Source organism: Dromiciops gliroides, chromosome 4, assembly GCF_019393635.1.
Source record: "Dromiciops gliroides isolate mDroGli1 chromosome 4, mDroGli1.pri, whole genome shotgun sequence".
NCBI lineage: Eukaryota > Metazoa > Chordata > Mammalia > Microbiotheria > Microbiotheriidae > Dromiciops > Dromiciops gliroides.
In genome coordinates, this window is record NC_057864.1 from 102,606,914 (window position 1) to 102,619,820 (window position 12,907).

A 12,907-nucleotide genomic window follows, 5' to 3' on the forward strand; every position below is an offset into this window, starting at 1 on the left:
TGTGAGGCTCCAGAGAAAACCAAAACCAGAGGGGTAGAAGTTACAGGGATCACAAGTTTTAGTTCAATCTAAGAAACAGCTTCCTAACAGCTATCCAGCCGTGGAGTCATCAGTCACATTAGGTAGTGAGCTCTCCAATCACTGAAAGTGTTTCAATAGAGACTACATCTGTTAGGAATATAAAGGGCAGGAGCCTATTCTAGATGGGAGGCTAGACTAGATGACCTATAAATTCCCTTCTAGGTTCTAAAATTATATCACTCAGAAGTTGGTTCCTGGGTTAGGGAGTTGGGGGTGTGGTTGGGGAAAGAGTGAGTAGCTTGGGTCTGAGTCCCAGTTTTACCACCCACTGTGTGATCGTGGGCAGCCTGCTCTTCCCTCCGAGGCAGTTTCTGTAAAATGACGGGGTTCGCCTGGATCTTCTCCAAGGTCTTGACCACCTTTGCAAACTGTGGTTGCCTGATAGAGGCGAAGGGATGGCCAGAGTCTGTCTTTAATGCCCCTGGTTTTGCCAGTCAGCCCTTTGGTTCCCTGCTTGATTTGCTGCCCTGGGTGGCCCGGAGCCTGGGCAGCACCGAAGGCTGAAGTTGGCCTCCTTAACAAGGGAAATTGAAAGAGAACGAACAGCTGTGATTTCTGCCCTCTGGCGCCCTAATGGGATACTGCTGCTTGGATCTGGTTGCATCCATTCCCCGTTAATCTGGCTGCTGGCTCTCTGGTCCCTGACCCAAAGCAGGTAGCTGCTTTATTCTTGTGTCCCCTGCCCCAGGACCATCACCGCCACCAGGGCCCTGCTTTGATCTGCTCCCACTCCAGCCTCTCAGCTTGTCCCTGGGGGGAGGGGGGGGGGCAGGGAACTTGCGTTATGCTGAACTTGCCTCCTTTTGGCACGAGGTCACAGGTCATTCCTTTAGAGGGGCCTGCAGCCCTTGGGTTGAGCAGCTCAGTTTCAGCTGCTTCACCTTTCTATAGCTACTGGGACCCCATGTGTCTCTCCACACCCTTACTCAGTCTTAAAGGTGCAGGGATGGATTCCAGGTAAGAAACTGACCCCTACAGGGGTGTGTGTGGGGGGGGGGGGGCTCATCAGCCACGGCTTACCTGTACCTGACCCCCTGAGGAGTGAGCTGCCAGAGGCCTGCCAGAGAATGATTCACCTTGACCCCACCACAGCCTTAGGTATGAATGTTGTACAAATGGGGCCATAACTATTTGGACAGGGTCCCATTAAAATGCGAGGGCAGAGCTTTTAGCTCAGTCCTTGGTATGTCCTCATGGAAACAATGACCCTTAATGCTTCAGTACAATTACTACACAGTAGAGCCCTTTACCACCAACCACACCCCACTCTCCCACCCCCACAGGCTCCCTGAATGGGGAAGTTGGGAGATGGAAGTCTCCTGGAATTCAGTCATGGATCCCAGCCAGAGACAGTAGCAATGGCAAACTCATTTCCTTCTCCTTGGTTTCCTCCTATATTTGGGTTATAACTAAAGCCTGCCCCCAGGGCAGCTAAGTGGAGCCCAAAGCATCTAGGGAGTGCATTGGATAGAGCTCAGGACCTGTACCCAGGAAGACCTAAGTCTACAATCTGCCCCAGACACCATGATCCTAAGAAGTCACTTAACTGCTGGCTACCTCAGTTTCCTCATCTGTAAAATGGGGGTAATAATAGCATCTACTTCACCTCGGGTGGTTGTGGTAATATTTTCAGTTTTTTGCAAGTCTTCAAGAGCTATATAAACGCTAGCTATTATTATACCTGGATGTGGTTAATTTGGAAGGAAGAAGCTATGGGGCATGGAGGAGGAGGGGAGAGATATAGAATGAAAAGGTATGAGTACCCTTTGACCAGGCGGTGTAAGATCCATTTCATCTCCTGGGGCTCACCTGCTTCCTGGGCTGATTCGAGAATACTTTTTTTTTTTCCTCTCAAAGGAGGGAATGGATTAGTCCCCATCAGGTTACATAAATGGTTAACTCCTTCCCTGCTGGGGGTGGTCGGTGTTGGGCTTTTGATGGGTCATCCTGAGGAACCTTGCCTTAGCTGCCACCACAAACCCCTGCTCCACGTTGTCTTGTCTTGGAAACGTATGTTGGTCCCTTGGGAGTCAAGGAAGAGAAGCCGTAGGAGGTAGGTAGTGGGAGGCCGGGTGTGGAGGGGAGCTCCTGGTAGGAACAGAGACAGCAGCACAGCTTCTAGGCCCTGGTGAAAAGGAATGCTGAGGCCAATCCTCATTCCGCTAATGGGCGGGCCCTCGGCGGCCCCTCTGACTGACTGCTTTTGGAGAAGGCACAGACAGGCTAGGTAAGGTGCTGGGAGAGTTTCTGACACTGCGTCCTTGCTCATCTCAATCCTCGATGGAACCCTTCAAGCATCTATTTGACCTCAGTGCTGGGGCTCAGACCAGGAAATGCTGCCTTTTGGGCACTGGAGTCCTGCTGTTCCCCAATCGCCGTGACCTTTAAGAAGGCCCCAGCTGCTGGGTGACGTCACCAGCAGTTGCCATGGTGCTTCTGGTATTTTTACACGAAGAAGCCAAACAATCAGAGTCCACCAGACAGGTGGCTGCTGCTGCCTGGGGGAGGGGATGGGAAGGGGAGGAGCGGGCACCTTCCTAGTGCCCTGGAAGCAGCTACTCTTGGCCAGGAGGGATCAGCAGGAAGGGAGCCATCCGGAGAGAGCTCCCCGCCCCCTGCTTTAGCTCACAAGTCATTGCTCTTTTATCCTCCTGGCCTTGGAGAGGAAGAGCTGAATATTGAGAAAAAGTGATGGCCAAACTCCAGAGCTAGAAGGGCCATCCAGAGGTCATCTGTCCATCTCCCTGTCACCAGGCAGAATAACTAGGAGGAACAGAGCAACTTCCACCATCCCCCAATTATCCATCTCAACAGCTTCATCCCTCTGCCAGGTTGGAAGTGCCACTAGATATCTGACCTCAATCTCTGCTGCTGCAGGGCGAGCCCCTTCCCTGCCTGGTGGAAGGGCCCTGTAGCATTTCAGGAAAGACTCTGAAAAGCTCAAGAGAGTTAAAGAAGGGTAGTTAAGGGCTTTGAGATCCTGCCTTTCGAGCATCATAAGAAGAAACCAAGGCAGCGGTCTAGAAAAAACTCAGGGGACACAAGGGTTGTCTTCATGCAGGGCTGTTCTGTCCGAGAGGGATCAGAGTTGTTGTGCTTGGCCTCAGAAGATAGAACAGGGTACAACCAGTGGAAGTTGTACAGAGGCAGAATTTTACTCCATGTAAGGAAAAAAAATTCCAAATTCTCAGAAGTTTGGAATACTCTCTGGGATTGCCAAGAGCAGAAATGGCTGCCTCGGGAAGCAGCCGGTTCCCAGTTACAAGAAGTCTTGCCAGGAGGTCACTCCTCATGTATAAATTAGGTAACAGTTCTCTCTCTTTTGGTGGGTTCACAGCCCATTATTAGTTTTTGCCGTTAAGGAATTGCCACACTATGGGAGACACATGCATGTGCATGCAATTCCTCACACACCTATGAAGAATCTGAGCACATGTTTGCACCCTTCGAGAACCACTGAATGGGATGGTCTCCAAGGTCCCTTCTAGCACTGGGGTTTTTAAACCATGCACCTGGGTCTCAGCAACAAGTATGGCTTCCCCCTCCCCCATTAAAGATTTAACCAAATCCAGCCAGCCTTGCCAACTGAGACACTCCAGAGTGGGGTGAGACATCCTGCCAGTCATGTACTTCCACTGAGGCAGACTGGTCCTATGGGGGCTCAGCATAGATGAGTGAAATGATATTCTGGTGATAGAGTAAACCATGACCTGTGCCAGCATCCTCAACCTCCCCACCCAAAGGGGAGTTGAGTTGGTGGCCCAACAACTCGATGCGATGACGGCCCTTCTCGGACCCAAACTAGCCATGCCAAGAGAATGACCCCTCAGACCAAGAGTGAGCAGCACCAGAAACCAGAAGCAGCCATTTTAATGGAAAACAAAACCACAATAGTTTGAACCTCAAAGTTTGTTTTATGTGCCAGAGCTGAGAACCCCCCCCCCCCCCGGGGGTCAGGAAGGAGGCTGGGGAGAGATTTAGTTGCTAAGGGGGAATGGTGGTTGGTAAAGGAACTCAGGAGGTCAGGACATCCCCTACCTAAGGCCAGGCCAGGTCCTAACCAGGGGGGCCCACCCATTCCTTGGCTTTCCTGGGGCCTCTGCTTCTTGGGATACATCCCCTCTCTCCCTGCTGCCCAGGACTGACTCTCAAGGTGAGAGGGTCCTCTAATTCAGTTCCAGTGGATGCAAGGGAAATACAAGGTTAAGTAGGCATCTTGGGAGGGGGGCTGTGGGTGGGAGGGTCAAGGTCAATGAGACACACTGACCTAGGCTTTGGCTAACAGCACCCCATAATTCCCCCAGGCAATCCCAAGTGTGATGACAGTTTGGGAGTGAGATATCCAGCACTCAAGGCAGCAGGAGCTGGCCAAGAGGGCCCAGGGCCCAGGACTTGAGTGGGGAAGAGTGAAATTGGGTTGGGGGTGGGGTGAGATTCAGAACCAGTAACTGGTCTGGAGAAAGTAAGAGTGATTGATAGCCGTGCCAAGTAATAATATAAGGCTACTGATGGGAGGGGGGGTGCATTCCCGACCTGGGATCCCCTTAGCTAAGATATGTACACCCATACATATGGTGTTGAGGTGTGGCTAGTTGAGGGGAAGGGAAAAAGTAGGGGAGTGGGAGGGGTTAGAGAATTTATGGGCATTGGAGGTAGAAAGATGCCCTTTCTACACTCTGCCCAAGTTGAGCAGGGTCCAATACATAAATAAGGCACCCCTGATGGCAGAGAGGGATGAGGGTAGGGTAATGTTGGGAGGATTCCTGGAGTTCCCACTGGTTCCCATTGGTTGTCTTGGTCCCTGTCCTAGAAGGTTGGTCATCCCTGGTACTCTACAGGCACTCCCCCCCACCAAAGTTTGGGCAAGGGAGGGTGAAGGGGAAGGGTACCCTGAGCTGGTCCCATCAGCCCAAGAGGCTGAAGCCAGACAGGGGGGAGCGAGGTCTACAGCGGCTTTAATTTGGGGCCGGTGGCACAGGGCATGGGCTTCTCCACTGCCCCACCAGAGAGACCCCACCTGCATCCCTCTCTTGCCCTGGTCCTTTAGGCGTGGGCCCCAGAGCCAGGCAGGGGCCCTGAGGAGAGCAGGTCTGGCTGGGTGGACAGGGCAGGTGGCCGGTCACTTTGGCATCTCCAAGGCTGACACCTGAGGCTTCACCTTGAAGTATTGGTTAAATCTGATCACCGCGTATCTGCCAGGAGACAGAGAGTAGGGGCCAATCAAGGGGATCCCAGAACCATGGGAATCCCATCATCAGAGGTTTGACATAAACGGCATCATTTAACCACTGCTGACTGAGGCACTCCAATCTATGGCTCAGGCACTGCAAGGTGGGGTGAGCCTGTGGAGGGCATCACATAGCTTAGCACAGACTTAAGAGCTCTGGACTAGGAATCAGTAGGAGGAGGGGTCAAATCCCACCTCTGACATTTACTAGTTGAAAGCACGTGCCAGGCACTATCCTTAGTCCTGGAGACACAGAAAAGTCCTTGGGGATACAAATACTTGAGCAAATCATTGCGTGTGAACCTCAGTCACCTCATCTGTAGAATGGAAACAAGAACACAAGGACTACCTCCCTCTTGGGGTTGTGAAGAAAGAATTTATATAAACCTGAAAATGCAAGATCCCCAAGTTCACAGAGTAAGCCCTACGAGGGTAAAGAAAGCAGTGTGTGTTTTCCAAGAGCAGTAAAAACAGGTCTCATTTAAGCTCCTGGTCTTTCTCTTCTCAGTGCCCCTTTCAGGGAAACCCTGGAATTAGGAGCTCTAGGTTTGGGGCCACAAGCCCTGGATTCAAATCCTGCCTCTGATACAGGCTTCTTTTGGTACCCTAGGGAAGTCACTTGCCCTCTCTGAGGTCTAAGCTCCTTATCTACAAAAAAGAGAGAGGCAGTTTCTTCCAACCCTTGATCTTATGGGGAGTGGAAACTATGGGGCTGGGACCAGAGACCGATCAAGGTTAGAAAATGGCGCCCCCATGTGTGCTGCCTAAAGGATACTTGGACTCATCACTAACACACACACACACACACACACACACACACACACACACACGACTTATCTGGGAACATACATGTATGGGACACCCAGAGCAGAATTATTAAGCATTAAGATAGTGAGATAGATAGGGTAATATATAGGCATGCACGTGCGCACACACACGTATCTTCTGTTTAGTTCTTTTTCAGTTGTGTCTGAATCTTCGTGACTCCTTTTGGGTTTGGTTTGGTTTGGGATTTTTTTGGCAAAAATACTGGAGTGGTTTGCCATTTCTTTGTCCAGCTCATTTTACAGACAAGGAAACAGACCAACAGGGTGAAGTGACTTGCCCAGGGTCATACAACTAGTATTTGAAGCCATATTTGAACTCAGAAAGACTTGTCTTCCTGACTCCAGGCCTGGTGCTCACTGTGTCATCTAGAGTCCCCATTTATGGTGGTGTATATGTACACAACCATAGATATAGATATACACAAATGTATAGATATATACACATACACTATATATATGTGTGGATATATGTATGTATGTGTGTGTGTGTGTGTGTATATATATATATATATATATATACACATATATATATATTTTTAAAGAGATATATATTTAAAAGAGTCCCCTCTTTTCCCACAACCTCCCTAGAATACGGTTCCCTTGGGGGTTGTCTGTCCTGCCACCCCATACTCTGGGTCCTGGTAGCATTTCTTCTTCCTGCTCCCCTCCCTCAGTTCCTATATCCTGAGCCAAGGATGGGCAGGGTTGGGAGGAAATATAGGAAGAGGGTAGAATCCTGCCTCTGAACCTCAACTGGACATATTCTTCACTGTGGGGGGGAGTGGATGGAGGCTGACATGACGGTTAGGATGTACTTAATTCTCAGAGCCAGGAATGACAGATCTAGAAAGGACCTTTACGGATCATCTGACACATCTGTTTTTTTATTTTACAAATCAGGAAACTGAGGCGCAGAGAGATTAGGTGACAGCATGATCCATAGGAAAGAGAACCTAGGTTCTAATTTTCTCTCACCTCTGCTTACTACTTATGTGACCTTGGATAAGTCACAACCTCCTCAGGCCTCAGCTTTCTCATCTGTAAAATGAAGGGTTGGATGAATATTCTCTTAATGTTCCCTTTCAGCTCTAAATCTATGAGCTTGTGACATGGCTTAGCCAAGGCCATGTAGCTGGTAAATGGCAGCTCTGGGATTGCATTACCCTCCATTCCGATCAGAATCAATTCCTTTGGGTTTTGAGGAGTAAAATAGGTTTCACAGTCTCCTTGCAAGGGAGCATTGGTGGATCTTATCCTGGGACTGACTTAAAAGACCTCAAATAGCTCTTGTGTAAGAAACAACATGGAGGTATGCTGGATCTGGACAGCTCACTTGGGTTTGGATCTTGGCTCCACTACTTACTAACTGTGGGATCTTGGGTAAGTCCTTCCTCTTTTCTCAGGGCCTCAGTTTCCCCAGGATTTTCCCTAAGCAGTCGAGCTCCCTTGAGCTCTGAAATGCCTCCATGCTGGGAGTCTGTCCTCTAGTTTGGGAGGTGACCAATGAACTCCTGACCAGAACTTAGAAGGTTCTTAGGAAGAACACTGGGGCCAGAGAGGAGGAAACGAGGGATTTCAGAGGAGGGCGGCTTCGTTTCATCTCTGTTGGCTCTCTGCTAAGGCCCTTCCTGAGCTCAGAAGGGCAACCTTCTTCTGCAAATGGAGAAACAGAAGCCAAAGATTTAGATGGGGAAGGGTCAGGGTGGGAAGGAGTGGCCCATTAGGTCACCTCTTCATTAGGTTACCTCTCTTGGATGGCTGCCCCTTGGTTTACCCCCTCTTGGGCTCCACCCGCTCTTCTCATCTTTCTTCCTCCCCACCTCTTTTTGTCCCCTGCCTACTCACCTGAGGAAGTCAAAGTCGATGCTGGAGAACTGGTTCTGGATGAGAGCCCAGAATGCCCAGAAGAAGTGAGAGGCCTGGGCAAGGAGCAGAGAGGGTCAGAGTGATTCCTCCCGCCCCTCCCCCCATCACCCACCCTGTGGAACCAAAAGACAAATATGAGAGGTTGACTCATAGTCAGACGAGGAGAAGCAAACAATCGGGGCTCTGTGGGGTATTTCCAGCACAGGCCTGGTCAATCCTCCTGATGACAGGTAGGACTGTGTAATGGAAAGACAGTGAATTTAGGGTCAGAGGACCTGGATTCAAGTCCTCGCTCTGCTAGTTACTCAATAAGTCATTTCACTTTGCTTGGTCTCCGTTCTCATTTATAAAATGAGAGGGTAAAATTCTAAAAGCCCTTTTTCCTTCTAAGTCCTGTGATACCATGGGGGCACAGTGTCTAGCTCAGGCCACTCTAGACTCCCTCCCCTGACAGAGCACAGACAGAGCAGCTCCCTCTTGAGGGCACATGCTACAGCCGTGAGCAGAATGCCCCCTGCATAGCTGGGATGGCTCAAGATTCAGATCCAGGCTCTCCGGTCTGATACCCATTCCCTGGCAACTTCTACTCATTGGTTCTAAGAATTCTGTCTTCTGGGTATCCCATGATACTTCTGGCCTCCCTAAAAATAGCATCATCAGGGGATGTTCCTGGGGAATCCGCTTCCCTAGAAGACTTTCTCAAGGAATGAGACAACCTGACTTCTTGGAAGTGAAGTGGGAGCGGTGCTGTCCAAAGGAGAGGCCTATGGACTCGATCACTTTCCAGATGAGCAGCTACTAACTGAGCTGAGCTCAGAAACAGGATTTAGGGAGTTTGTAAATGGGGAAACAGAGGCCAAAGGTTTAGATGGGGAAGGGTCAGGATGAGGAGTGGCCCATTAGGTCACCTCTTCATTTCTTTTAGGCTTCTTTCCTCGTGTTTCCTCCCCCCACCCCATTCCAACAACCCTGTGGTCAATCTATGGTAACCAGTGGTATAGACTCTCACCAGAGCAAACTTGTTAACTTGTACATAGAGCTTCTCCACCTCCCTGGGGGTCACAGCCGTCGCGCCCCAGCCTTCCTTGCAGAGCTGCTTGTGGGCTTGCAGGTAGTAATTCAGCCAACGCAGTTGAGTCTCCCGACTAGGGTAGAGGCTATAATCCACCTCATTCACGCCTATGAGACAGAGGCCCTGGCTCAATGGAGGATGCTTTAGGAGAAGTGGCCCATGTTGTCAGACCTTCCTGAGCAGGATAGGATCACTGTTCCTGTCCCACTCTCAACTCAGCCTCCCCTGGCTTTGGAAGCATAACCTCAATTAAGGGCCTTGCCCACAATTGTTTAGCCTTGGGTAAGGAGTTATTCTCTAGATCTTTCTTCATTTGGTCCTTTACACCAGCCTCACCTTTGCTCCCCAGACCACAAAAAAATGCTATCTCCAACTCAGGTCTTTGTCTCCATCTTACCCCCCCCCCCAGCCAATCCCTGCCCTCTATCTCTACTTTGTGTCCCTCCCCAAAAGACTAAGGGGGCAATAAAAGCCTCAGACTTGGAACCCCTGCCTACATCTAAAAGTTCATGATTTTCCAAAGCCCCCAGTCCTAGTATCCCCCCATCCCTGCACTTGACCAGTCAATGAGAATAACAGGATCATGGATCTAGAGTGGAAAGAGATCTCAGAGGCCACCGAGTCCAACCCCTTCATTCTACAGAGCCTGAGGTCCAAGGGGATTAAGTGACCTGTATAAGCTCTGGCCCATGACACAGTCACCTTCTTGCCCATCACATGGCGGTGACTCTGGGTTCTTAAGGCTATGCCAATGGACTGAAAGTTTGGGTAGGTCTCCTATTAAATTAGAAATGCTTTGAGAAAAAAAAAATGTCTCTAAAGAGTATTTGTAACCCAAGGACTACCTCAGCTAAGTCGAGAGATGCTCAAAATCAAGGCCTTGGACACTAGGTGTTGGAACTTTGAGCCTGGGCAGCTCGTGAAATCATCCAATACAGAATTTTTTTTGGGGGGGGGTGCATACAGACCCCAGTAAAATCACTGGCTCTTAAAGTATTGATCACCTAGGATCAGAAATCAAATGCTGGCTTGATTTTACCCTTTTAGCTGGGTGGTTTGGGGCAAGTCATTTTAACTTTCTGAGCTTCATCTCTAAAATAGGAATAATTATCCTTCACATGGCCTCCCTCACAGGGTTGTGAGGTCCAGATAAGGGCAATATCCCTGAGAGCATTTTTGTAACCACAGAAACACTCCACCCATACATTTATGGTCATTACTAGAGGAGTATATGAAGTAGAGCGTATGGGAAGAAGGGATGACCAGGCTCTGTCCAAAGCTGTAGGACAGGAATGAGGATTTTGAGCTTAAAAGAGGCCTTGGAGTTTGAAGTCTGGAGTTTGAAGGAGCTGTGCTAATCATTTCCCCATTTTCTCTCCCCCTCCTTCCTCTCCCTCTCTATTTCCTCCTGCAGTCCTTATGATGGGCGCTGAGACTGTAGAAAACACAAAGATTTCCTGCCTCCACAAAGAGACAGCACAGAGTTATGGGAAGAACATCTAACTTAGAGGAATGGGACCTGACATTACCAGATTCGAGTTCAAATTATAGCGTCCTCCCACCCCGCCCCCAATCTGCTTCTCTGTAAAACCTTGGGCAGGTTACTTTCTGTGTTCTGGACCCTCATTTGTAAAATGAAAGGGTTGGACTAGATCTCTGAGGTCCATTTGAGTTCTAATTCTAGGTTCCTATGATGAAGGAGACCCAACATAATTGGACTGGAAGGGTTGGGAGGGGTCCCTTTTAGACTTGCTGCCTAAGGTCTAATAGAGCCAAGGCATCAGGACCAATAGTTTAAAAAAACCCATTTATTAAGCACCTACTATGTGCCTGGCACTGTTAAGTTCTGGGGACATAAAGAAAAGCAGAACAAAGTCCTCTGCTCTCAATCTAATGGACGAGGGCAACACATAAAAAGAGACTGAAAAGCTGGGGCAGGAGTGAATGGGAGAAGGCAAGGGAGGAGGAGAGTACCTATATTTCCCATCTGGCTTTGGGGATGATCTCTAAGATCCTTTTTAGTTCTAAGAACCCAAATTTCAGGGACTATGCACCCAGAATCACAGCTTCTAGGATATCTCCAGAATATCAAAGGATGCTGGAACTAAAATGGACTTTGGAGAAGGGTATTTAGGCCAATACCTATTTTACAGATTAAAAAAAAATGGGAGTCCCAGAGAAGGAAAGTGAGAGAAGTGGCCGGCCTAAGGTCATATCTGCTCATCAATGGCAGAAGTGATGCTAGAACACTGGTCTTCTGCTTCCCAAATCAGAGCTTCCAATTATACCATGCAACTGAGAACCTAGATTACTCTGTCCAGCCCTTATTCCAGCACTTACTTCTGCTTCTCCCACCACAATACCCCTTCACCCTCCAAGCCAAAGCTGGGATTAGGACAGAACTCAAACCACTTGTCCCTTTGGGAGAATGCCAAGTGAACTTTGCTCATAAAGTGGGTGAGAAAAGGAATTAAAATACTTTAGGAATTATTCTCCCTGCTCTGACCCCAGGCAAGGCTTTCTATGCAGCAGCTGAGTGCTTGGCAGGACATGGTGCCACCACTGGTGCCAGGCTGGGCACTAAGGATCTCATAGGTTGCTCCTTCCACCTGATCAGCTGGTATCCACTCCCCTAGGGGAGCATGGGAGTTGCTGTGCTTTCTGTGTTGGCCCCATTTCTTTGTGAGCTGTCTCCGAGGTGATTATTGATGAGCAAATGGCTCACTAGTCCCTGGGGAATGGCCGGCTTCACTCAGAAGTAATTGCTACTTCCTACACACACACACACACACACACACACACACACACACACACACACACACACTCACTCACTCACTCACTCACTCACTCACGCCTGGATGTAGAAAGAAAACAGAAGAGTCAAGCCAATGGCCAATCCCAGCAGCTTATAGGAATCCGGTTGGTTGGGCTGGTTTTTATATACACTTTGCCTTCTCTTTTTCTCTGTACAGGTCATTCCCCTGGAGTATCCTATGATTCAGGATGGCAGATCTGTAAAGGACCTTAGAAATCATTTCATCTTGCCCCCTAACCCAGCTGTGAAAATCAGTTACTCATTCCTGGGCCTTGGCTCTACTAGTGTTGTAAATATTGAGCTGATGTCAGAGGTCATCCAGTCCAACCCCCATATGTTACAGATGAGTAAACTCGGGACCAGGAAGAAGCAATTTGTCTAAAGTCATCCAAGTACTTAGCATCAGAGGTAGAATATGAACTCCGGGTTGTTGGACCTGCCTCCCTAATAGACATCAGTCAATTGGCCCCAAAGACATCCATTTTCCTCACTCTGAGTTAGGGTATTTGACTGAGGCTGGGGAGGTGGCTTGAGGGGAAGGGCCCCCAATGTGTTCCTTCTCTCCCTCTCCACCACAGACAAGTGGCATCATGGAGATCTGGAAAAGGGCTCAGAATGAGGGCTCTAGGTTCCTTATGTCCCAAGATAGGTGAGGGTGAATATTCAGTAAGATTGCAAGATCCTGCCACAGAATCACAGGACCACATCCCTAGAATTAACAAAGACCCTCAGAGGTCATCTAGTCCAAACCCCCTCAATTTACAGAAGAAAAAACTGAAGCACAGGGCAGTGAAGGGACTTGCCCAAGATTCTACAGATAGAACATGGAAGAGGTAGGATTTGAACCCTAGTGCTGTCTCTTTGTACCGTTACATGCTGAATCTGTACATTCTCATCTCACTGTCCTTCACTCCCATGACGACGACTTTCTAATTTGGCTCCCAAAAAATTACTATTTGTTTCTTACACACATTTTGCCTCTTCTTGCCTTGGCTATCCCCCTGACCTATACAAAGCCT

The 12,907-nt window shown here is 49.1% G+C and overlaps 1 protein-coding gene across 2 annotated transcripts in view; it reads right to left on the bottom strand.

The window, feature by feature from the left end:
• Positions 1 to 3,933: 3,933 nt before the first annotated feature.
• Positions 3,934 to 12,907, bottom strand: part of ETNK2 (ethanolamine kinase 2) — a 32,777-nt gene continuing 23,803 nt past the window's right edge. Inside the window, exons 6-8 of one of the 2 annotated variants that reach the window (XM_044004070.1) lie at positions 9,011 to 9,180; positions 7,981 to 8,054; positions 3,934 to 5,273 (exon numbers count right to left, since the gene is read on the bottom strand). In XM_044004070.1, the coding sequence (XP_043860005.1) occupies positions 5,201 to 5,273; positions 7,981 to 8,054; positions 9,011 to 9,180 (317 nt within the window). In that variant the 3' untranslated portion in view covers positions 3,934 to 5,200. Of the gene's footprint in view, positions 5,274 to 6,682; positions 7,789 to 7,980; positions 8,055 to 9,010; positions 9,181 to 12,907 lie in introns of those variants that run through there. The other variant, XM_044004072.1, reaches the window with a different exon arrangement.